At 47.1% G+C, this 25769-nt stretch overlaps 1 protein-coding gene across 7 annotated transcripts in view; it reads left to right on the top strand.

Annotated features, from left to right (window-relative positions):
• The window catches only part of TTC7A (tetratricopeptide repeat domain 7A), a 207527-nt gene that overhangs the window by 165451 nt on the left and 16307 nt on the right, over window positions 1-25769 (top strand). For 6 of the 7 annotated variants that reach the window (XM_074537200.1, XM_074537201.1, XM_074537202.1 and 3 more), the window contains one exon: window positions 2359-25671. The exons of the other annotated variant lie outside the window; for it this stretch is intronic. In XM_074537200.1, the coding sequence (XP_074393301.1) occupies window positions 2359-2580 (222 nt within the window). In that variant the 3' untranslated portion in view covers window positions 2581-25671. The remainder of the gene's footprint in view (window positions 1-2358; window positions 25672-25769) is intronic. 7 annotated transcript variants of the gene reach the window in all.

Raw genomic sequence — 25769 nt, forward strand, 5'->3', positions numbered from 1 at the left:
AGGCCTTCCCCTGGCTTTGGGGAGCCTGGAACAGCTCTCTCTGTGGGTTCACTGATGTTTTCTCAGCCAAACTGGCAAGCTTGAAAGCACTGGATACCAAAGAGGAAATTTTTACCTGAGCTGTGCTTGCTGGTGGGCACCCACTCCCCGTGGGCACAGCAGAGCACAGTGCTGCTCCTGGGCCTCCAGCACAGCACAGCAAAGCCTGGGGAGCACGGCAGGGAAGCCACACCAGGCTGTGGTTCTTGACCAGCAAGGCTGCTGGGGCATGCAAGGGAGCTGAGCTGCACGAGCAGTTTACGACGAGGTGGATTTCAGTGCAGCATTGTTGAGAGGCGCGAGATGTCAGCCGGGCAGGGAATTCCCCTCCTCGTTGGAGAGGGATGACAGGCAGCAGCTGCTCGGGCTCCTGGCCCCTGTGCCTCCAGGGCCAGCAGCCCTCTGAGAGAGGAGAGGCTGGATGCTGCTCAGTGTCAGGGTGAGGACAGCGCCGGCTCCCCCGCCACCAGAGAGCACAGTCGGCTCTGCTCGGTCAGCACAACAGGAAGGGATTTTAGGAAGAGTGGGTCTGTGGTCGAGGACAAACTTGAGCTGAGATAGCTCCTGTCTATTCTTGGCTCAGCAGCAGATTTGCTATGGCCACACTTCTTGCCCTTTCTATGCCTCATTATCCCTGTCAAGCGGGTGACTCAAATTATAATTGCACATATTCCTTGCAGTCTGCCATTACGTGCCTGCAGCCATCTCCAGGCAGCCAGCTCCAGGGGAACCAGCCTCTCCCACCAGGAACCTCTGTGCCACCTGTGCCTGCACTCAGGGAGATCCTAATATAACACCCTATTGCCTCGTAGTTTTCCTGCATAGAGAGGAGCCTAAAGAAAAAACAACCCCACTGCATCTCTAAATGATCACATTTGATACTGAGTTGATTATTCAGGTCAAGGTTGTGGGCAAGAAGGAGTCAGTGAAGTTTTTCATAGCACTGCCAATATTTGACTAAATGGCTATTTCCTAGTATTTCTCTCAGGCAAATGAATGTGTTTCTGTAGGTATTAGTACTATCACTGGCCTTAAGGATGCTGCTGCACCCTGTGTTTAATGATACTTTTGTAAAAGCAAATGAAACAAAACAGAGCAAAAACCTTCACTATTTCTAAAAGCACCACCATTCTTTCATCAGTAATTTACTTGGGTTCTAGTTGTGAGAGATTTCAGGTTTCTTACATCTTTTCATATGCACTAAAGACAATTAGACAGATTAAAGATTAAGCTTGTGCTTTTCCTTATATATAGGCATCCACCTACTATGTTGTCCCAGGAAAAGCATGAAGTCGGGCATGAATCTCACTTGCCAGCATTTCCAGGGGTGAATGTGGGCAGAGGCCATGCAGAGCTTGGCAGGTGACATGGCAGTGCTGGCTGCTTCTTCCAGAGGCCACACCTGGATGAAGCTGCTGGAAGGTTCATCCTGGTGTGTGCACCTTCAGGAGGAAGCACAGAAATGCCAGGATATGTTGTGGCCTGTGACAAAGCCCTGTGACCATCTGGGCTCAGTGTTTGACTGCTGTGTAATTAACAGGGAGCCTGGCTCATTAGGTGCCTTGTGGGTTCAGACACATCCATGAGAGCCCTATAGGAAAACATGTTCTTCCTAACACTTCTTTCATCCTCCCCCTCCCGTTCCTTCCAGATGGTTACACCCACTTGTGTCTTTTCTTACCCTAAGGACAGCTTTTTAAACAAGGTTCCTCCATCCTTCTCCTCCCCCACGCTGCTTTAGGATCTACATTGAAGTGCAGGAGGACAGAGCTGTTACATCCCATGCCGTTACATACAGCCTGCCCATGCAAGGCTGGGAGGAGACCACATCCCTCTGCCCCTGTTTGCTGGGAAGGAAGATCTCAGTGTAATCAGAATGCAGGAGATGAGAGACTTTACCTCAGGCTCAGCTGGGTATTGCAGATGTGCAGGAATGAATTCAGATGCTGGCTGTAGTCAAACCTGTGTATATTTTCTGGGCAAGGAGAGAGGGATGCTTAAAGGGCCTGTAGCTTTTCTTCTGTATAGCACCAATAAATGCTCTCCCAGTAACACACAGCAGCAGCACTTGCAGAGCTGAATCTGAATCTGCTTTTAAAACCAATTATTTCCACAGTTGCTTTTTAAAGAGCACCTCACTATCAAAAACCACAGAACTTAACAACTGATCACTTTTATTCCTCAGAAATAGGTGAAGATGCCCCCTCCATAGGAGTCCTGTGCCTGCTCTCATGTGGCAGCTTGGTGGGAGCTTGGGGTGCTCCATTTCTTCCTCTCCTGAGCGCTGTTGTTAACTGCCCATCACTTATTTGTTGGCAGGGCCTGGTGCTGAGCAGACTTGGGCGGAGGGAGCTGGCCCAGAAGGTCCTCAGAGACGCCATCCGGATCCAGACCACCAGCCACACTGCCTGGAACAGCCTTGGAGAGGTCTTGCAGGCTCAGGGCAGAAACGAAGCAGCCATTGAGTGTTTCCTCACTGCCCTGGACCTTGAATCCAGCAGTCCTGTCATTCCATTCACCGTCATACCCAGGGAGCTCTGAAGCTGCTCCCCGCAGCTCTAAGCACTTGCATTGCCTGGACAGACACCAAAACCAAGCAGATAAACAAAGAAGAAGCCCAACAAAAAGTGCCATTGTAACCTGGAACTAGGCTAAGTAATTCCAGGACGGGGCTCAGGTCTGCAGGCTTAGCTTAGACAAGCCAAACTGAAGAAGAAATTGCAACAGGCAGGAACAGAGAATGCCTTTTTCTTCACATGTGCCTGGCTAACCTCCTTTTCAAGTTAATAGCAAGGCTTAGTTCAAAGTGCTGGTTCAAGGTGACTGTAGAAAAATCATGCTAGGGTACAGCTATTCAAAGCACTTGCACCTTTCAGTGTTGGTTGAAAATAAAACCCCCAAGCCCTGAATTAAAGCCCAGAAATGCTCTAAATAGGAGTAAATTCAGCAACTTGAGCAAGTTGTGTTTAAGTATGTGGCTGTCTCCCCACAGATCTGACAGGACAAGAATGACACTTGCAACAAATAGACATACAATATATGCTGTTTACAAAATTATTTCATCTATTTTGATAATCCTTTCTCCTGCCTTGCTTTTATATACTGTATATGCTCACTATATTTAGTGAAGCACTTGCCTAGATAAATTTAAAATTAAATTTTAGTTTTAAATTAAAAATACTTTTTTAAAAATAAAGCTGCTATTGCAGTATAACTCACAAAAGCAGTAAGACCAAAGACCAAATCAGTTCACACTTGAACTAGTATTAAAAACACATAAATATCTCCACTTACATATTTATTGAAAGGCCTTACGTGAAGTAACTAATTATAAGCTCTGAGCTTCATTCTTATTAATCACCTATTGCATCAGTTTAGCAAGGAATATAGTGTTTACCAGTATATAGTAACTGAACTCTGTGCTCTACTACATCACCAATCCTGGCACAAAACATTTTCATATCCTTCTTCTGATGATGCAAAAGAAGGCAGCAGTCTTTTAAGGGGAAGTGTGCTGAAGGCAGTATGTGTGTGTATGAACTGCTTCTTCCTTAAAACTAAATCCTTGGATTGTCCATAGAAGTTTCACAGTAGAGGTATGGAGTGGAGCCTTCAGTGGAATCATTTTGCATCTCCTGTCAGGTGTAATAGTGAGGAGCTTCTGATGCACACAGCCTCCCCATGGCTGGGACAGCCAGGGAGGAGACACAGCTGGCACAGCCCCTGCTGAGCTGCTGCTCAGCTCTGTGTGACCTCCCCAGGGCCTGGCAGGGAGGTGGAGCTGGACTGTGCTGTCACACAAGAGCCAACCCTGACCAGACCAGTCCCAAGATAAAGAAGATGCAACAATTTGCTGCACTTTTCTACAAAAAATAAAAAAAGGTTGGGGCTTTGCGCCCATTTTTGTCCAAAGATTTGTGACTATTTACTAAGAAAGTTTGCACTAAAGCACACTTTGTACTATAATTCTGCCCAGTATTGTGATCCACAACTAATTCACTCTGGAAATAATAATATCCTCAGGCAATAAATAAGATGGCATGTTTCTTACAGAGCCTGAGGCTCTGGCAGCAGACTTGAAGTCATTGTTGTTTACAGTTATTTGGAAATCTGCAGGCTAATGGAGAGCTGGGCCCTTGTGTTGCTCCTGGCCCACACCATCAGAGAGCTCCCGCCCCCAGCCTTCCCTCAGGATGCCTGCACCAGGGGAAGCACACTGCTCTCAGGTTCCTCGCAGCAGCCTGGTGCACTCCAGGCCTATATTTTTATTTTTTCCCCTTAAATGATGCAGATGCAATAGCCCAGCTTATTTATCTGTTCACTGAGGGATTCCAGATCTGATGTAGGCTGATTTCGCTGCAGGTGAAAGCAGCCCAGCCGTGAAAGGTGCTCAGCCCATGAGTCCTCTGGCTTTGCAGTGCCACACAGGCACCCAAAAGGACTTTTTTAGGCCAGGAGCAGGTTTCCTAGGAGACAGTGTTCCCCAGCCACATTCCTTCTTGCAATAGCACCAGCAGCAGAGGAAGGAGTAGGTGTTAAAGTAGCAGAATTAAAGGAGTTTCAAGAAGACAAAAAGATGCAGCAAGACACGTTTTGCTGCAAAGGATGCTCTGAAGTCAGCTCACTCTGTACTGCAGGGGGAAAGAGGGAAGGGGAGGGGAAAGATGCTGTTGTTGACATAATATGTAAATTGTTACCCAGGTGTTTTAAGCCCATTTCACAGTCAGATGCAATCTGACAATAGACTTCAACAGAGATATATATAAATAGACGTTATGTTCGGGTGTTTGTCCTGCCCCACAGTTGCCGGGGTGGGAGCGAGCCCTCTGTGTGCGGCACAGAGCCGGAGTCGCCGCTCCCTTGTGCCGTGAGTGTTTGCACAGCACTGCCATAGCAACTTCAGTGCACTGGGCAGCCACTGGAGAACAAGCTGTGCATCCACCTCTGCCACCCAGGAGCTGCTTGAAGAGGTCTGTAATGGGGCTGGGCTGTGACCTGGCAGGAGAGTGCCTGTTTCCCAGCAGCAGCTGAAAAGCAAACACTCACAGATCCATTTGCTCCTGCACACGTAGCTTGTGAGCAGCCAGCAGCCCATCATCACGTTTGTTGTGATCAGGCAAACTTCATCCTGATGATAATCACACTTGCCACAGCACTCATCTTCCTGGAAGAGGGGCAAGCATTAATGAATACTTTGAGTGCATCAGCAAGTCAGGTGTTGCCAGGGTGGTCCCATCTTGTGTGCATTAATGAGCGTTGCTGGCATTGGAATCTCAGTCCTAAGAGCCTCTGCTCCACGTGTGGCAGGGAAGGTGTGCCTGAGTAAAGGCCATCATCACCAGGAATCAGAGGGCTGTGGTACCCTCTGCCAGCTCACCACACCACAGCACTCACAACAACTGCAGACAAAGTACTTTGCATACATACTGGACTCAATCCTGAGATTTCCTGCCTGCTTCCCAGAGGATGCAAAGTACCTCTTGGCTGGAAGGGTATTTAAGCGACTTGAAATGCTCTGTACAATGCAGGAAAGAGAGTGGTTGTTGCATACTTACAAGTACTTTGAGGGTGAATCCTCCAGCTATATTTGTTAAACATGCTCAGCAAAACAGAAGTCTTCCCAAACTTACATGCTACCTCTCTCACTCAGCATGGATTTTGTTCACACTTCCAGATACAGAAAAACAAAGACAACTGCTTCAGACAGTCCTATGTATTGTAGTATTTATTTAGATAGCAATGTTGATAAATCTGATAGACTTACCTCCCTGAGCTCAGTAATAGGTGTGGCAGGAAATCCTGGCATGCTTAATGCTCAGGGTTTGAGATTTAAGAACAGAAGATTTACATCCCTGTCTCGTATGATTATTACAGATCGTAAGTAATGGGAGTTCGGGGAACAATAACTTTGGGGAGCCAACTATGCAAGTTTTAGCATTGACTTGAGTCTTAGCAGAGTTTTCTCATTCATTAGTTTTGAAAGAGGATGATAAAAAGCCCATATCATTGCCTAAAGTATTGTGGTCTTCTTGTTCCACCACAAGGTTCTTTTTCATTTTTTTGGCAGAGTGCATGCAAAAAGAAAAAATAATTACCTTCTGTTTTCGTGTTGTGCAGTAAAGGAGTGGTATGTGCCGTTGCCTTTGGCCAACAAGGAGGATTGCATATTGTAACAAAAGTGACTCTGCCTCCAGGACAACAGAAGGAGAAGCCCAGCAGGCCAGGGAACAGCTCCCCTCCCTGCCTTATCCCCTGTGCAGTGCCATTGGTGCCCCTGGAGCAGTTGGTTCCGGGCGTCCCCAGCTGAGCTCTGCCCAGCCCGCGCTCATTCCGCACAGGGAGCGCGGCCGATCTGCGCCGCGCACGGACCCCGTCCGTTTCTATTGGAAACACTTCTTGCTCCTGATTATCACAATGCTTCACAAGTGCTAATTATCTTTTCTTGGTAATGACTAATAAATCCAAATGGAGAACAGTCCTGGAGGGTGTTTACTGGAAAATTCACTGGCTGGGTACCAAAGCAGGCACAGCACTGGCTGCTGCAGTTGGAATTACAGTTATTTTGTCCAAAAAATGTTCCATTTTCAGAGAGTCTTGGTAAAGAATGAGTTTGACTAGTTTGTATTTCTTTTTAATTACAGCAAAGTGGGAAACAATCCCTTTTAGTGAAAAGGCACCACTGCCATGATCTTTTTTCAGCCAAACCAACAGAGATTTGATAGTTGCAGTTAAGCCTACAAGAGGAAGGCTTCCCAAAGCAACTGTGCTGCAGCAATAATTCCCTCTGACTCAATTGTATTACAGGCATATTTGACAATTATGCAATGGGCATGTGTTGCTGAAATGCCTCTCCCTCCTTATTTGGCCGAGGGGAGCTGCTTTGTGCCCACAGGGACAGCTGTGGCACACATCTGGGTGCTGTCAGCCCTGCCCTGGTGCCTGCCACCTGCAGGGTGGCTGCTGGTGACCCTCAGACTGCTCCCCAAGCCTGGCTCCCAGGGACGCTTTCCTTGCTGCTGAGTTGTTGCTCAGAGCTGCAGGATGTCAGTGCATGCTCAGACAGAGGGTTGTTTTCCCAGAAATGGAAAGCTGAGTCGTCCATCAGTCCGTGATGCTGGCGGGAAGGGAGGTAACCACTGACCCAGCAGTTGCTTCTAATGAATTGGCTTGTGCCTTCAGCTCCAGAAAACCAAGGCAGGTTCCCAGGTGACTGGGTACTAAAAGATCCAGCTGGTTTTCTCACAGAATCACATGCCAGTCAGTGTCACAAACCTCTGATAGGGATGCAATGCTGCAACCACTGCGTGGCAGCCCATGATGATTCAAGTAAAGAACCTCCCTGAGCCAGTGCACAGAGAGGTGCTCAGCCTTTGCACATCCAAGAATCTCCACCATGCCACTCTGATAGTGTTGTCACAGGGTACAGAATCAGTTTTCCATGTAATTTCTTTGGTCACTATGATATTTCCACCGAATTTAATAAAATTGACCCTGTGGAAAACAAAACTTGCTCCTTATATTTCCTGCTGATCTTATTCATGCCATGGATGCTTCAAGCATTATGAAATGTCCAGTTGTTATATTAACTGGAACCCAGTGTGCCTAGGAGTTACCAGTTGCAAAGGGTATTTTGGCCTACACCCTGTAGTTCATGGGAAAAACGAGAGTGAGCATGCAAGCAGCGTGCCTTCAGAGAGGAACAGAGCCAGGAAAATGGAGCAATGTAGCTTCAGATGTTTGGATTTGTGGAGGTTTAAGTGAGCATCATGCTTTTCTTGTGCTTCATCCAGTAAAAATAAACAAAGGTGGTGTGAGAAACTCTAACATCGAGGTTAATATGCAAATACTATGCTGTCAGGTTTAGGGACTTACCTTACTTTGGCCACAATGCCATTAATCATCTTTTTTGCTGCAAACAGTTACTCCTGTGATTATTTGGAAATAAAATGTCTCCATTCAAGAGTTTCCAGAGCATTCTGTGCATTTACGCATTAATCTTTTGGGCAGGTTTCAAGAAGGCCTGCTTAAAAAGTCCATCCCTTAGTTTCATACTCAAATGAGATTAAGGATGAGGTTTTTGAAGAACATTTCTTCATAACTGTGGCTGCTTTGGTTTATGAGTGTACTCAGCATAAATCAAGCAGAACGAGGTTCCTCTGTGGCAATAACAGATTTAAAGTCCTTCGGCTGCTCATAAAGTCTTAAAAATTGAAAACTGAAGTGAATAAAATACTGGCTCTTTTTCTTCATTTTTCTCTTGATGTGGAGAGGGAGCAAAACACTGGTGTGGGGCAGGGAGGGAAGGAGGGAGGGAAAAAGGGAGAAGGGTTCCATGTCCCCTCCAAGCAGGAGCCCAACTGGAGGCCTGCAACTGAGCCCCAGCCAAAGCTGGAGAATTTCATTGTTCAGTGCCCTCTGAGGAGACCACTCATCTTTGCTGGTACCTAATGCTGGCACATTGCCTGGTACCTGCTCTGCATCACACAGACATTTAATATTTCCTTTCTGTTTAAATGAGAAGAAAATAAGTCCTTTTGCCCCTCATTTTTGCTGGAAGGAGCTGCAGTTGGTTTGGGAGCTCCACCTTTAATACAAGAATCTCTGCAAGAATCATTTCTTCCCTTGCAGAGAACCGAGTTGCATTTCAATGGTCCTCTTGAAAGGTCATTAAGAATAATTTAATAAATTTTAATAATTTATTATATATTTTATCTAATTTTTAATAATTTATTCATATCTCCACTTCTTTCTTCACCAGAATGTTCAGATACATATAATATATTCCTGCTTCATGTGAGGTCCAGATATTTGGCAGTTCTGAAATTTAGCAGTCCCATAAACTTCCCAAGGGAAGAGATGAGAAGCATTGCTGCTTCCCAGATGCTCTCTTCCATGACAGTCTCAGGCAATCAGATTTTTGTGGAGTCACCAAAGCACCAGAGTTTACTTTGTCTTTAACCACATCCCTCAGGAAATGTCACATCCCAGTCAGACGTGCCTGAACCAGTCTTTGCAACAAAGGGAAAATAACCTCGTACTCTTTAAAGGCTGGTGTTAGAGAAAACAGACTTGGGCAACACTGGGTGGCTGTGTTGCCATGAGCAGCCACGAGAGCACTGAAAGGAGCTGTGGCTGGCAGGCCAGTTCCCTGTGCTGTGCTGTCTCCACAACAAAGAGCAACATCTCACAGCCAAAACATCCCTGCAGATCCACCAGCTGAAGGGCGAGATTCAAGGGCTTCCTCAGTGCTCCAACTTAAGCAAGTGTTAAACAGTGGAGGAAAAAATCCTTGCAGGTCATTGCCCTGAGTGGCAGAGCTGCAACTTCCAGGTCTGATCCCGTTTAGAGCTGATGTAGCTGCTGTGCTCATCTGGCTAATGGAGGAGGAGATGCAGGCAGGCAGAACACCTGAATTATATACAGCAAAAGTGGCAAGCATTGTATCATGGCCTAAAAAAGCAGGAGAGCAATAAAAACTGTAAAACAGGAGATGTTTTCCTTGCTGAGGAGCTCTCGCAGAGGCAAAGCCCACCTTCACCAGCTTTTCTGACAGAAACATGTAAAAACCTGAGTCTGTGAGAGTAAGAGCAGATGCCAAGCAGCCTCCTGACTGCAAAGACCTCTCTGAACCTCAGTTCTGCTCCTGCCCTGCAGCAGAGACCCCAGCCCAGCCAGAGAGCAGGGGACCCAGACTCCTCCATGGTGTGCTTGGGGAAGATGCCAGTCCTGTGCCTGTCAAACAGCATGGTCCTCCAAGCAAACGCTTCATTACATTATGCATGACAAGTCAAACATCTTTATTTATAATGCAGTTGTTTATGATATTGCAATTATGTCTGGAAAGGAGGATGAGTGAATCAGCAATAATTATCCCTGTATTTTGTTGTCCAGGGAAAGGGGCTGAGACAGGCAGTCCAGGTTTGCAGTGCTGGGTGCTGTTTCAAAAGGATGGGAGTTAAGGATACAGCGATTTTCTGGTCACTGGAGGTTAGAGGTGATTTTGTGCCCAGTGTAAATGGCATTGTCTGGCAGACACAATTAGCAAATGAAGCGCTGCCTCACCAGAGGCTTTGCAGCCTCTGAGTCTCTTCTTCCAGCCTGACAACAAACAGAAATTTGAGATGGTATCTTGGGTTTCCAAAACAGGAAGCTGCTAAATCCAGCAAGAGAGCAATTCATTTCCCACTTATAATGATGCTGCTTTTAAATCCCCTTTGAGGATACTGAAGTGTGTTCCGAAGGGTAGCAAGGGAGGCATTTCATCCCCATTTTTCACCAGACCAGCTCTGCCAGGAGAGGAGCCGACAGAGGGGTGTTTTCCTGTGCAGAACTGGTTGCTTCACTGTGACTCAGGCTCTGTTCCTTTCCGCAGTCTGCCTCCCACCCCTGACTGCCATACCCGAGTCACAGCGTGGCTCAGCCCTCCCTCAGACCCCTTTTTCTTTCAAGGTCTCTTCTGTGGAGGAGGAGTTAATGGAAGTTTCCACTCGTTATATTAATGCACTATAAATGACTTCTATAAATCATCAGAGTGGCCCACACCAGGCACAGGTTGGTGCAATTACAAGGTACAGGAATGTACCAGGTTCCTCTGGACAAGTGCTCCAGGTCTGGCTTTGGAGTAGTGCTGTGCTAAGGGGATGAGTTATCACAGCCAAACCTTTTCTCTTTTGTTTTATTTTCTCTGTTCTCCCATCATCCCCTCTTGGGTACTTGCAAAGTCCTTTCTGTTCAGCTGGCCAACAGAGAAGTAATAAGCTGAAAAATTTAAAATTATTTCAAGCTACATTCTGAAGAAAAACTTCAGAGATTTTTGACTAAATAAAGAGCTTTAAAAAGCTTCCAATTAAACAAAATATTGTTCTGACAGGACTCCTCAAGCAGTATCTTCAGTAATTGAGATTTATATGACCAGAAGTTTTGAGAGAATTGCCAGAAGGGAGAGCATTTTGAAACAAAACTTCAGATGTTTAATCCTGAAACAATCGACACAGAACATTTGAGTTTTTCTTTTTGTCTTCCAGCCAAGAACTAACTATTCATCAAAGTTATCTCAAGTTCTATATGTGGCTTGAGTTTTCTGGAACTTTACTTTCCAGCCAATGCCATGCTTGCAAGAGTTCAGAAGTGTTTTCCAGTTCCACTTTTTGTTCTCCCGCGTGTCTAATGCTGAAGTTCCTGGTGTGAAAATGTTCTCAAGTGCTTCTGCACAACATTGCCATACAGTGCATCCACAGTCCAGCAGGCACAGGTGGTTTCCTGGAGAACAGTACCAACTGCTGAGTAAACAGCAGCATGTGCTGCTCTGCACACCTGTGCACACAAGCTGGGATTGGCCCCACTGAAGTAAACAGAGACCAGTCCCAAGCAGCTCTGGAAATCACACCTCTGCAGTGCCAATGACAGCAATTAAAATCTGCAGCTGGTTTTTTCTGGGTAGAAATTGGTTCTTAAATAGGCTGAGTCCTGTTGCCAAAACAAGTGCACTTTTACATGTAGCAAAGCACAGCCAAGGTCAGTGGGTGCAGCACCTGCACTCCCCTGTGCTCAGCTCCTCGCACGGGCTGAGCACAAACTGCAGCTGGAATTTCATGGAAAGACATTTCTGTGCACACCTGCTTCCATCTCACCTCTCTCTTGGTCACTACCCACTGCTCAACAGCAGCCTGCTATAGGAATGTTCAGCTGTGTGTGATCCCCAGGAATTTTCCATGGGATGCCTACATCTGTAGGATTCACTAACACAAATTTCTGCACAGAATATGACCTTTCCACAAAGGACATGCTCAGGGTCTTGTACTAGTTGGCCACAGACACCCCTGGGATCTGTAGCTCACAGCCTGAAGACTGGGGACTCTAGAACTTTTCTCTGAGATTCTATTAGAGCTTCTTAATTAAAAGACCTCTTTGGGGACCTGAATTGAATTGGAAACCATGGTGATCACTTAGGTCAATCACGCACAGAGATGATTGCATTTGGGAGAGCGAGGTGGAAGATGGGAATGTGTGCATGTTGAAGAGCTTTAAGGAAAAAAAAAAAAAGAAGAAACCCCCAAATATTTGTAAAAATTAGCATGAATAATTTGCAATAAAACAATTAGAGGATTTGTCATATGGGGTCACCATTCACTACTGATTTAGAGACTAAGAGCTGTCTATCTTACTGCATTAAGAAGTGTCTTCAACTTTTATCTCTCTGAACATTTGATCAATGGATTTGACAGTCTGTCCATTTTCTCAAACCTGTGTATGCACAGTTGCAGTCATGGTGATAACTGTATCAGAAAAACCAAAATGCTGAGAGCTGTGCTTCCATCATCCTACATGAGAGAAACATGTACAACCTACTGCAAAACCAGAAATTTTCATCCTCATCCAGTGGGTCCTGTAACTTCAATATGCAATGTATAAAGAAATGCCCAATATCCAGCAAGTGTTTTTGTTCAAGAGCAGAATTTCACTGTTATAGTTAGAAAACATTTGTAATCAGATCATGTCAGTAAGATTATCAGTTATGTCAGTTAAAGCACAACTAAAACAACGTTTTGTTTCAACTTAAAAATCATTGTACTCTAGCTCTAGGACAATGAAGTTGCTTTCAAAATCAGAGCAGTTTTGGTTTCACTGGAAAGAACTGTTTTAAACTTCACTGGCTTTTCTTACAGGAAAGGACAACTTATCTCTCACTGACTTTAGCATCACCTTTTCCCTTTGCTCCTAGAGTAGAAAAATCTAAATAGTTACAAGGGATGTTCCTCTTGTAAGTCTCCACCAGAAATGTGTAACCTTGCTTCACTTGTCTTTGCAAATTAATGTGTTTAGATGAGGACCTTTTATAGACTTGGCACTTCAGTTGTTCAGCCCTTGTGTGAAATGCTTTGTATTGCTCTTGAGAAATCTTACAGCCCCAATATGCAGGGGTAACCTCCTGCAAGCTCCAGCAATAAATGGGACTGTTCATGTATTTCCTGGGAGACTGAAGGCTGTTGATCCATAATCTATCTTGCATTAGCAGTTCCTTACAAGCTGCTTCCTTTTCTAAGGTGGATATGGAGCACCAGAGCACAGAGGCCGCAGGAGTTTGGATCTTCCTCTCTCCATCACATCCCTCCCTCCCCCTGCCACCTTCCAGGGCTCCTCCTTACTTTGCAGGCAGCATCTGCAGCACCTTCCACATCCACTCCCCTTCCCCTGCCAGCAACCATTCCATACTGAACTGACAATGTGCAGTAGCTGCTCATGAGCAGAGGCACATTTCTTTTTCTTTTTTTTTTTTATTTTTTATTTACTAATTTCTTACTCCTCAGTTACCAAACTGCAGGACTCAGATGTGCTGCCAGATGGAGCATACACGGCTTTGGGACCAACCTGCAGCCCACCCCAATGCCTTTGATTTCCAGGGCTTCCAACCTGTAAGGAGGCTGGAGTTTCAGTCAGGATAATATTGCTTGCCAGCTCATTACAGAATGCCATGGCTTGTATGATAGGTGCAATTATTCCAAGTAGCCTTGTGCTGCAGCTTTCCCCTGAAAGCCAAAGTTTTATTTTATTTGTATTATATACAAATATCACCTGGGAGCTCTCAGTGAAAGTGAGGAATCTTTGTTCTCTACTGACTTAGCCTGCAGGGTTATAATTATAGCTGTACAAGATACAAGGATGATGCAGCAAGCACACGATGCCAGGCCTTCTCACAGCAAAGGCAGAAGCAGCTTTGTGCCACAGAAGCAGGATCAAACTCCAAACCACAACAGGATTGAAGGAATAACAGATCTGCTCCAACACACAACAGCATCAGCACCTGCTTTCATTTCCATGGTTTGTCCCTGAAATAAGGCTACACACTTAAAACACACTGAACCAAATTTTTCCATTGCCTTCATTCCGTAGTCCCATATGTCTGTGCAGTCAGAAACATGATGGCAAGTGAGTTACCCTGATAGGCATCTGCAACAGCTTCTCCTCACTTACCTGGCAACTCTACCACTGTAGAAGATAGGCCACAGAATGACTCAGCAGTCAGGTTACCAAGGTCACTTGAATTTTCAGTGACTAATTGTTGGCTTCTTTTGTCACAAAAATACTGCGTAAAGCCTCAGCAAAGCTTTGGCACTGAAAATACCTCCAGGTGCAGCTCTCTGCACACCCAGCTTCCTGCAGCCAAGCACTTCTGTGTGGGGTACCCTGTACCCAGCCTGCTGCTCCTGAGACATCCTGGGTTTGCTGCTTGAGGAATTACTAGATTGCCATGTTCCTGCTAGCTGCCTTCCTGACAGAAACATGGGCATGTTGAGCATTGTTTTTCTAACTGAAACAGACCTTTTGCCAAACAGTTAGTCTGATATTTTCCTCCATTTCCATTTGCTGTTGGAGAAATATTTTCCACAGCAGAACGTTGGCCAGTGAGCCCGGTGGACAAATCCTGATAAAGGCTATTCAGAGAAGCCTTCCGCTCGCAATTAATGTTTGCCCATGGAAACCAAAGCCTTGCTATTATTTTCCTTTTCCTCCTCTGAGGGAGTTTAGCCCTGTATTGCCTAGCTTTCAAAAGTCTTCGAACAGGAATGTGTATGAACACATCCATACTCTTCTGTGCTTGGACACAGGAGTGCAGAATGAGACCTCACTTTTTGTTTTCAATACAATTAGTATGTTTGTAGGAAACCTTTATGCTGTATGTCAATTTTCAAATCTGAAGCATGTTTTCAGACAACACAGAGATACTATTTCAAAATAAAGCAAGGGCATTAATATACACAGTACCAGGAAATCCACAAAGGTTAAATGACTTTGTACAGAGTAACTCATTCTCCTAATGAGTTTGCTGCAGACAATGCTCTCTGCAAGCAGTTACTGCATATGTATCTTTAATTTGTGGGTTTATACAATTCATGGTAGTGCAAAATAAATTTCTATGTAAAGTGTCCTAATAGATCGAGTGAGACCATAATATTCTTCCAGAGCTTGTTCATTACAATATGCCCTGGCACAGAGTCCAGAGGGAGAGGAAGCCATTAAACATTAAGCAAAACAATTGCTGTCACCCTCCAGAGGGACTGGCTTTGTAAATGCTTATGTTAATGCTGTACAAAAGAGTTGAGTATTCTGGTAAAATTAGAGTGGTAAAAGAAGGCAAGCACCTTGTCCTGAATTTTGTGAGATTTTGTTGGATAGCTAATGATATTTAGATCTTTGTCCTAGGAGAGCAGAGCTCATCCTCTCCTAGCCGTGGACTGGGCACTCCTCAGAGTTAATTGTTACCAGCAAACAGAAAAGATGAGACAAAAAAGCCCCTGACATTTCCAGTGTTTTCTATCCTCCAAGCTGAAACTCTCCCCTGTGTGTGTTTTCAATTTAACTAAAATAGATCGCTGTGTGTAAACAGCCACTCTATCTGCATCATTCATATTTGATGGACTAGTCAGTACAACAGATACTTTTATCCATCCTGTAAGTGATGAGAAACCAGACACTTCAGTGTCCTGTGCTCCTCTCAGTTAACATGAGTGGCAGCAGCTGTTATTCGAGGCTCCCTCACATGTAACGTTTGATGTAGAGACAGGAAAATTGGAGATATATTAAATGGAATTGGATATAACAAAAGTAACTTCCATGATCAACCCTCCCAGGAGAACATGCAGAAAGCTCTGGCCAAGTTTGTTAACAGCAACCCAGACACGGGTGTTGTTGGGCTTCAGAGGCTGTGTAATAATTGTATTCTTAGCAGGTTGACGAGTTACTTGCAGGAAAGGTAGGGCATGATTTCAAGATGCCTTGAAATTGGCATCAAAGTGTGAAGGTGCTCCAGAGACTGTAGAGCACACACCAAGTAGATGAACTTGTGTTTTAAATTATGTTCTGCACATACAATTTTACATACCTGTAAGAACCATGTAAGCAGACTTTTAAATCCATTGGAAACCAAGAGGAAATATTGCCATCTCCTTCTGCTTGGGAGAGATGAGGGTAGGTGGTTGACAAGGGAAAAAATGTAGCAAACCAGAAGCAGCAGAAAAAGGAGGAAGATCCTTCTTTAAGCAGATATGTGAAGGCAGGAACTCCCGGCCCAGCTCACACAAGGATGTGTTGGTGGCAGCAGTGAAATACCAGAAATTCCATTTGAAAATGAAACCAAGTTTCGTTCAGTGAGGGTGGTGAAGCACATGAATGGGTTCCCCAGAGGGGCTGTGGGCCATACACCCTTGGGAACAGACAAAACCCCTCCAGATCTGCAACCTGCTCTGGTTGGAGAAGGGTGGTTTCCAGACATAAAATCTATACCATGCTATGATTCTGTGAAAAGGAAGCTTGCCAAGCAAGGCCATGGGCAGAAAATTATGGTGGTGGTGTTTGGCAACAGCTTTTGGAGGAACCATGTGGATATACCAAAAGAAAAGACTTCCTTTTCCTTTATCCCAGCTGCATGCCCACCCCTCTGCAATCCACACCTCCTGTGCTAGCACAGGTGGAGAGAGGAGAGGAAAAGGCAATCCCATGGCCAGGGTTTCAGAGTCTCAGACCTGGAAAGGGCAGATGAGAGGAAAACCTTTCACCTGCTTTAGGACATACTGCAGGGAAGCTCACTTGACCTCTTGCCAGCTGGCATTGCAGAGACCCACCCTGCAGTCTGAGGGGTTAAAATCTCCTGAGCTTAAGTGCAGTTGCTCCATTGTGGCCTCACTGGAGAGGGCAGCTGCAGCCCAGCCTTTGAATCTCTGCTCTGAAGCAAGAGCCAGTGAAAGGAAATGGGAACTTCTGTCTTCTCTGGGAAGGAGCTGGAGAAAGTTTGTGCGAAGGTCATTTTAATATTAAGCCAAAGGTCCAAGAAGCACCAGACAAACAGCTCTTTTTTCCCAAATAAAGAGCTAGTAACTGCATGGATATACAGTTTTCTCCTCTCAGTTTAGCCAGGCTGGCCCTTCCTTATTCCTGAGGGAACACAGTCATTTCTTGGGCATGTTTTTATATTTGCAGCTGGGAGACAGGCACGGGAGATGGCATGTGCCCACTTGTGGGTTTATGGCACAGGGCAGGGCTGCAGGGCACAGGCTGGCCGTGGGGGATGGGGCCCATGCATGCACAGCCAGGCTCTGAGGGGTTCTGAGCCAGCACTGCAGCCAGTATTGCAGCCAGTATTGCAGCCAGCACTGCAGCCAGCACTGCAGCCAGTATTGCACCCAGTATTGCAGCCAGCCCTGCAGCCAGTATTGCAGCCAACACTGCAGCCAGCCCTGCAGCCAGCATTGCAGCCAGTATTGCAGCCAACACTGCAGCCAGTATTGCAACCAGCACTGCAGCCAGCACTGCAGCCAGCCCTGCAGCCAGTATTGCACCCAGTATTGCAGCCAGCGCTGCAACCAGCCCTGCAGCCAGTATTGCAGCCAGTATTGCAGCCAGCCTCTGGCAGCCTCTGAGAGCCTCTGGCAGCCTCTGAGCCGGCGTGGTAACGTGCCTGCAGCGAAGGTGGGAAGATCACTTCTCTCTGTTACTAAGAATATAGTCAGGGAAACATTACCCTGCAAATTGCTTTAATATGCATCACACTGCCACTTATACTTTATGACTCTATTTGCACCCTGGGTGTCAGCTCAGCTCCTGCCCACTGCTGCTGCTGCCAAGCTCCTGCTGCTCCTCGCTTTTCTCTCTCATGCATAGAGAAATGGGTAGAGCAGAGCACAAGAAGGCTTTCTGCTGAAAGGCAGGGATGGGGCTGACTTCCTACCTACAGCTCTGCTTGGATCCACCAACAAAAAGCAGAGAAAACTGTACAGGGGGCATGAGGAAAACCGAGTGACTCAAAGCTGTGGGCAGGTGGAGAATGCAGAAGCAGGTTCAGTTTCAGATGCACTCAGCCCAAGCTTGTGACACAATCCATGAGATGTGAGCAGCACAGACCCCCTTGGAGCAGCTCCCCTTGCTGATGAAGTGACTCACTGGCTGGGGGGATCAAGGCAATGAGGGTGACAGACACTCTACTGAGGCCACCTGTAGCTACAAGGGCCACATGCACAGCATGCACAGGAGCAGAGAGAGAGAGAGAGAGAAGTGAAAGGCTCTGGCTGCTCCCCGTCATTTGGGGGATGAAAGGTTGGGCATGACTTGGCAATGTGCACTGGTAGTCCAGAAAGCCAGTTGTATCTTGGGCTGCATCAAACTCAGTGTGGGCAGCAGGACAAGAGAGGGGATTCTGCCCCTCTGCTCTGCTCTGCTCTGCTCTGGTGAGAGCCCACCTGGAGTGCCTGGAGCCCCCAGCACAAGGAAGATGCTGATCCAGCAGAACAAGTCCAGAGCAGGGCCACAAAGGTGCTCAGAGGGCTGGAGCACCTCTCCTATGGAAACAGGCTGAGAGAGTTGGGGTTGTTGAGCCTGGAGAAGGCTCCAGGGAGACCTTGCAGCACTTCCAGGGTACAAGAGAGCTGGGGGGACACTCTTTACAAGGGCATGGAGTGACAGGACAAAGGAAATGGTTTTAAACTGAAGGAGACTTGGGATAGATTAGGTATCAGGAAGAAAGTTATTTACAACGGGGATGGTAAAACATTGAACAGGTTGCCCAGAGAGGTTGTGGATGCCCCATCCCTGGAACCATTCAAGGTCAGGCTGAAGGGACTTTGATCGGCCTGATCCAGTTGAAGATGTCCCTGCTCCCTGCAGGAGGGGTTGGATTAGAAGACTTTTAAAGATCCCTATCAACCCAAATTATTCTGTAATTCTGTGATCTCCATGTGCAAAAGTATGCCACAAAGAAAGGCACCGGGAGAAGGAGCTGTCCTTTCTCTGTACCTTGTCACCTCAGGTGAGAGGTACAGCTGGTTACTCACTCATCTGACCTGTTTGTTCTGCTGTGCACTGCAGCTGGCTGCAGGAGGGGGAACACAAAGCAGATCCTTACCATTTAATGCTGTTCCCAGGCTAATAGAGATGAACATTCCTTTTGGGGGCTGTGGACAAAGGCAAGATGCTGCTATGCCTCTCTCCTATGAGTACCTAAAGCCTTAAAATTTGAACATTTGGGAATTTGTATATATTCCTTATCTTAAACTATTGCTTAGCAACAGACTTTAGCCAAGGGCATGTTTGTGCAACTGTGAGCCATATCCCTGGCTGCTAAGTGCAAAGCAATAAACACACCTTTCCAGGTTATCTCTGCTGGGATCACAAATGCAGCAGATGATCAAACCCAGCACAAGGGTATCTGCTGTGTAGGCTCTCAGCACCTTTGCAATGCCGATAAAGTGATCTGGACCTGGGTGAATCAAAGCCTTTTCACTGTAGGAAAGGTGTCTTTGCATACCAAGTGGGTTGCAGGTGGAGGAGCACCCAGCAGGGCTCTGAGTGATGCAGTTCTGTGGTTGCTCCTCCCACGTGGAGAGGAGTGATGTGTTTATCTAGAGAGCCCTAGGTGTTCCCCTGACACACTGCTACATGTGCACACACTGATCAACAGCCCTGCTTTGGAAAAAACCCCATACAGTCTCATACACGATGTTAGATATCATCTTGGTATCTATCAGCCCACTGTTTTATCAAGCACTTAACAGAGCAAAGCTTAACCCCAGTATTGTACCTCAGACTGGGTTGCACCTGACAGTCCAAGGTTTTACTCCCCACTTATCTCACAGAGGAATGATTTCCCTTCCCATCACCAGGCTGTACTTTGCCACAGTGAGCCACAGTCAGTGTAACACACTTCTGTGTGATAACTGGGCCTGGAAATGAATGTGAGCACACGGGCCCTTCTCTCCTCCTTGCCCCCCTGAGCCCTAGCAGCTGTGGCTGCTTTGCAGGAGGGTCCCCTGGAGAGCTCACAGCAGCTTTCTGCATCCAAAGGAGCCTTTCCTTGGCTGTTAGAGAGATGAATTTCACTTCATGCCTGGACTCGGGGGAGAGGAATGCCTTTGCTGCTCAGTGCAGGGGTGGGATGCATTGGATAAAGGGGGCGCAGCAGCTGTGCAAAACCCGGCACTGGCGGGAGCACTGCAGCCCCTCCTCTCGCTCGCTCTGTGTAATCGTGGGTGCCCCTGCAGCTCACCCCAGGGCAGCAATGCACCCTTGGCTCTGCTCCCTGCCCAATGCACCCTTGGCTCTGCCCCCTGCCCTGTGCCTGCCCTGCTCCCTGTGCCCAGCACTGCCTGTGCCTCACTCACCAGAGGGGCGGCTTGGGCAGCAGAGGCAGCCTGCGTGCAGGCTCTGCCCCAGCTGCACAGTAACTGCTCAGCTGGGTGTTATGGTGTTACAAGAGCTCACATTGTCACTGGAGGGCTTGGGGAGGCAGAAGGAAAACCTTACATGGTCCTTGTCTCTGTCAGACACAGCCCATAAGGCCAGCACTGAGGCAAAGGCCAAAACTGATGCTCCAGCTGCTGCAGTGCCCCCTCCTTCCAAAGGCACAATAAAACTCTCAATTGCCCACACAGAGATAGAGCAAAGGAAGAGAAGGCCTTCAGACTGAAGGAAATATGAGGCACTGAGCAGCGATCTGCAGACAGCAAGTTAAGGAAGTCCCTGTGGACAGACCTGTTGTAAAGAGTATCAAGCCCTGTAATCTCAGTGCTGACTTAAAACTGAGCAGTGTACCAGGCCTGTGGCAGCTTTTGAGGTTTTAAACCAGGTTTTGACAATACATTTGAAACCCTTCATAAGTCATAAGCGTTTGGAACAAAAGCTGCAGTCAGATCCACATCATCTTAAGACAAGCTCACATTAATGGCCAGTCTGGCAAGAGGGAAATCATTGCTCATTGCTGGGAGGTGCTGGACACCTACATCTCACACTGGAGTCAAGACTTGTGCATCCTCCAGCTTCACTCAATTTCTCACCAGCTCAAAGGGGGAAGTGGAGGAACACAGGGGAAAAAAGAGGAGAAAGAGCAGGAGCCCCTATTAACTCTCACTCATTTTACCCTGTGGCTCAGAAAAGCAGATTCAGTCAAGTTCCCAAAACTTTCCCTCTGTGCTGCTCAGTCTGTCAAGTCCAAGCACATCCCTGCTGGGGGCCATCAGGAAGCAGGGCTAGTCCTGTACCAGCAGCATCAAGCCACTTTTGTCAGGACTCCACGAGCAGCAGGAGCACAGGGGATTAAAATCCTTTCTGAAATTCTGACGCCAAGAGGAAACACAGCTCTCCCATTATCCTCCTGCAGATAAATATTTGAAAGCAGCCATAAAGAAAACTCAGCCATGCATCCCCTGCTGCCTGCCCAGCAGCCACGCCAGTACAATGGGAGCCACCTCCAGACAAGCAGCCACACAAGGAGTTCATTGTGCCAAGCTCACAGGCATCAATCTCTATCAATTCCTACCCAACACCATTTGAGAGAGGTATCTGTTTATTTTAAACCCACCAGAGGATATATTTTCCCTGCACTGGGAATTCCAGTATCAGAGACCACGAGGGCTGTTTGCAGAGGGCAGATGAGGGAACAGCAGAACCACCTCGAAGGGGAACCCCTGGGTTACAGCAGCAGAAAACATAATTGGTGGCAACAGACCTGCAGATCAGGTTGCAGGTTTGAGTTATCCATCGGTCTTTTCCTTCCACTCAGGGGAGGAGAGGGCAGTGTAAGCTCTTCTCACCGACACTCATTAAATCAGGCACAGCAGATCCTCTCTCATGGAGGTAACCTGAGAGCAAAGGCCAGCCCTTCACCTGGCTCGAGTCAAGAGCTCTCTTCAGCTGACAATAGCTGAAGTGTTGGTGGCAACACTCAAGCACTTCACTTATTGACTTCTCCACCCTGGGGCAAGCAGGTTGGAGGGGGGGAAGGGGGCTTCAGAACTGGGATCTTGGGATCTTCCCTAGAAAACAAAGGCCAAGGACACTTATGAGGAAGGACAGCAGCTCCCTGGGCCATGGAATGTGCCACCAAGCAGGGCTGTTGATGACTCTGTGGCGGTAACACCCTGCTGACCTCAGGGGCCACACCGAATTGACAGTGCTGCAAACACGGAAAGGATCAGCCTGTCTGCAGCAGCCTCACTTAATTTCCTTTTCTGGACTAGCATTTCTGAATGCCTCTTGAAAGATCTCCCAGGTTCTCCATGTACTAGAAGAGCAAAAGATCTGCCAGGCAGATGTGTCCTGACAGCAGCTGGCAGCTCTGGCAGCAGAGCAAGTCAGGAAACCTTTGCACTTCCTGACACTGAGGAGTGGCACACAGTTTGTAGGCATAGCCAGACTCTCCTGCATACACTTTGTCCCAGACATTTACATGGAGCACAAAGGCATCTTTTACTCTCAGGGACTGACAGAAAAGGTGGTCTGGGGCTGGCTCCCTGCTACAAGTGCTCACAACACAGCACATGCCTTCCTAAGCTGTCCTCTTCTTTTGGGAACAAGTTTCTCCCAGTCTCAACAAGAGAAATGACCTTTAGAATTATTCAAATTCCAAGACAGTCTAAAGTCTGATTCAGGGTTGGATTCGCCCTGAACTAGGTGCTGGAGAGCCGCAAGGACCTATCTCTCAGTGTTTACAGCCCAAGCAGATAATGCCTGGGCTTGCTAACAGAGAATGGGAATGCAATTTGTCCACGGATCAGCACCAGGGCACAGGGGGCTGAAATACAAGTTGCACTTCCTTAACAACAAGGCAGAATTGGAGGCAAGCACACAGAGCCCAGCAGCCAGTCCCTTCCCTTGCCCCTTGAGGAACACCACACTGCAGAAGTGGGAGGCAGGGCATGGGCAGAAGTGGTGGGTAAGTGCTCAACCACAGTACAGCCCCACGTGCTAAGTGCAGTGTGCCACTCTATTTTATCTCACAGCCTGAGCTAGTTACTGATTACCAGAGCCAATTACATCACTACACGTTCTTCATGGGATGCAAAGGCATCCTTCATCCTTCATCCTTCATCCTTCATCCTTCATCCTTCATCCTTCATCCCAGGGACAGGAACAGATACCAGTCCCACCTCATGCTGGGGGAACTCTGCTCAGGATTGCCCCAACTCTTCTGGAGCCTTCCTGTAGCAAGAAATACCAGGAGATATCAAAGCTTTCTGCTTTGATGTGCCACAATGAAAGCCATTTATGGTGCTTGATAAGGGCGGCTCTCCCACCCCCGTATTTCTTCACTTGGCCTTGCTCTCTTTCGAGGCAGGTCACACCCATCTGCCCCACCCTCCTTCTCCTGTGCCTTTCCATATGGAAAAGCAGTGACACACAGCAGCATCTCTTTTCCTTTGGGTGTACCAGGGGAACCCACCTCCTCTCCTGGCTAGGTGGAAATCAACACACCAGCCAAGAGAAACTCCACAGGGAGGAGGATTTAAGGCAGCTGTGAGAGACAAATGAAATGAGGGGGAGGTGTTTCTGTGTTGCTGTAACTTGTTCACAGAGGTTCCCTGGGCAGGGTGACAACTCCTGGCCTAAAGAAACACCTAAGGAGACACCTAAGGAAGCACCACCCTCTGGATGGTGGCCTGAGCACATGGCACACCTCAGCATCCACGTTTCTTTCCTTTGCATCCCACTCAGAGCACCAGGGTGACCCTTTTCACTGCTGCTGAGGAAGCTGTGCCACCAGAGAAGGATGGGGAGCATCAGCTGAAACCAGCAGGGATTTTCCCTCTCTCAGCAGCTGCCCCTTCCTGGCCCGGTAGCTGGGCAGGGCACAGGTGCTGTAACACTGCTCAGCACATGAGGCCGTCACACACGGGCCACCAAAGCCACCCTGCAGATTCCACTGCTAAACTGAGAGCAGAATATCTGACTGTCTGTTAAAAGCAGTTCAGTGTTTCCTGAGTGAGTCTGAGCCACGACACTGTGTAGAAAGCTTTTCCTGCCTGAGGATCACCAGGAACCACATAAATAAAACACCTTCAGGAAGGTTCTTGCTTGCTTTTCTTGCCATTGGCAAACACATACCCTGTCTCACCAACCCCTCTCTGTTAATGCAAAGTTTTCCAAGACTTTGCTCAGCTTCCCATAGAGGATGTACCATTTTTTAATTTCAAAAGCTTATTCGACTGTTTTCCTTGGCCGTGTCCAACTTCACTTGGAGTCTTAGGACCCAGTTATTTATTTCACCCACCTGAGCAGAAATCTAAAACTGTACCTACACTGGGAACATGGCACACTGCATCAGCTTATGAACAAGGCATCCTGCATTTTTAGGGCTACTTCAAGAAAATTATTACAAACAAACAAAAAAACCCCAAATCAAATAAAGGTAAACTTTACATCAGTGAAGTGCTCCGTTTTTGAGGTCTCAGGAGAGAGGGTTTTTACACCTTGCAAGTCTGACCTCTAATAGGAAGCAACTGTATGGATTAGAAGGCATTTCTCAACTATTTAAAACCAGTGCATGGAAATAAAGGCCATTCCTGATTTAAAATGGCTGAACTGGTTTTTCTGTTGCCCATGCAACTGGTTTTTCTGTTGCCCATGCATGAAACCAGTTTCAAAAGGAAACCATCTGGAAGAGTTCAGTTCAGTACATAAAGTTTCAGAAAGCTGCAAGCAATAGTAAGCGCCAGAGAAAGAGCAAAAATAGCATTAAAAACACTTTAGCAACCTTAACCAGCACAGAAAGCACTGCTCCCACCAGAGCCCTTGGCTCCAACAGACACATAACACACACGCAGGGCTCTCAGAACACAACTATTCCCACTGAAGTCAAAACTTTAAATTATACATAGGCTGAAGTACAATTCTAGAATCAGGCCAGAAAATAAAATGTGCAGAGTTTTCACCTTCTTCTATTGCCATCAATAAGTACATTACCTTAAGTTCAGAGCCTTCTTTTCTGATTAACATTTACCTAATTGTAGTTTCTTACTATTTCTTTTCAGGTTTATTTCTATTTGTTCTGCCAGAGGGCTGTTCAGGTTTTTTAGAAAAATTATTCAATTGCCTTTCCTCCCACACCCCTGCATATTTTTTTCTTCCTCTGAGTTGCACAGCCTACAATTCCCTCTAACTCCCTTTTCATTTGCAGTTCCTCTGAGCCCCCTCTGGGGTTCCTCAGGTGGGAAATCGTGTCTGGAGAGAGGTGGCATTGCCCTCCTCCTTGTATTCCTGGTGCTGGTCTGCAAGCTGATGAAGCTGACAGGCTCCCAACCAGCCTGCAGGAGTTCTTGCTGCTTGGGAAACCTTGTGGGTGCACAGCATCCGGGCCCCATTGTTGCCCTCACAAGTACCAAGGAACCAAGAAACACCACACATAGGAAGGGATAATGAGTGGTCAGCTTCCAGGGCTGTTAGAAAAGGACTTCCTTTAGGAATGCTGTGTTGCAAAAGGTCTGAAAGACCAAAATAAGAGCCCAGCCTCTCTTGTGCCATGTCTAGATCCATGACTAATGCCTTGAGTAGCCATTGTGATTGTCACCTCCAAAGCAGCCACCAGAGGCCAGAGGTCATTATCTCTGCTGATGTGCAGGGAAGTCAAAACAACATAAAAATGAAATTACTTGTCCATGGTCTCCACAGCTCTTCAGTCCCCACCGAGAGCACTGCTGAGCCACACTGCCTCCAACAAACAGCAAGTCCAGTAAAGCACGTGCAGGAAGATCTCTGGATGTTGCTCATTGACAAGCACACACAATCCTGTTTTCAGCTCACCGACTCGCATTCTTAGAGGGAAGCGTGGGCCCCAACCTCTGCAAAAGGCTCGGTGTGAGACACGGGCTGAGGGTGAGCTCATCTTGCAGAGCAAGCAGCATTTGTCACCTCCCTGGTGGAGCCAGTGGCCAGGCCATGGTGTGCTGTGTGCCAACAGGGCCCAATCCATC

The sequence above is a fragment of the Zonotrichia albicollis genome, chromosome 3, assembly GCF_047830755.1.
Source record: "Zonotrichia albicollis isolate bZonAlb1 chromosome 3, bZonAlb1.hap1, whole genome shotgun sequence".
In the NCBI taxonomy this organism is placed as follows: Eukaryota; Metazoa; Chordata; class Aves; order Passeriformes; family Passerellidae; genus Zonotrichia; species Zonotrichia albicollis.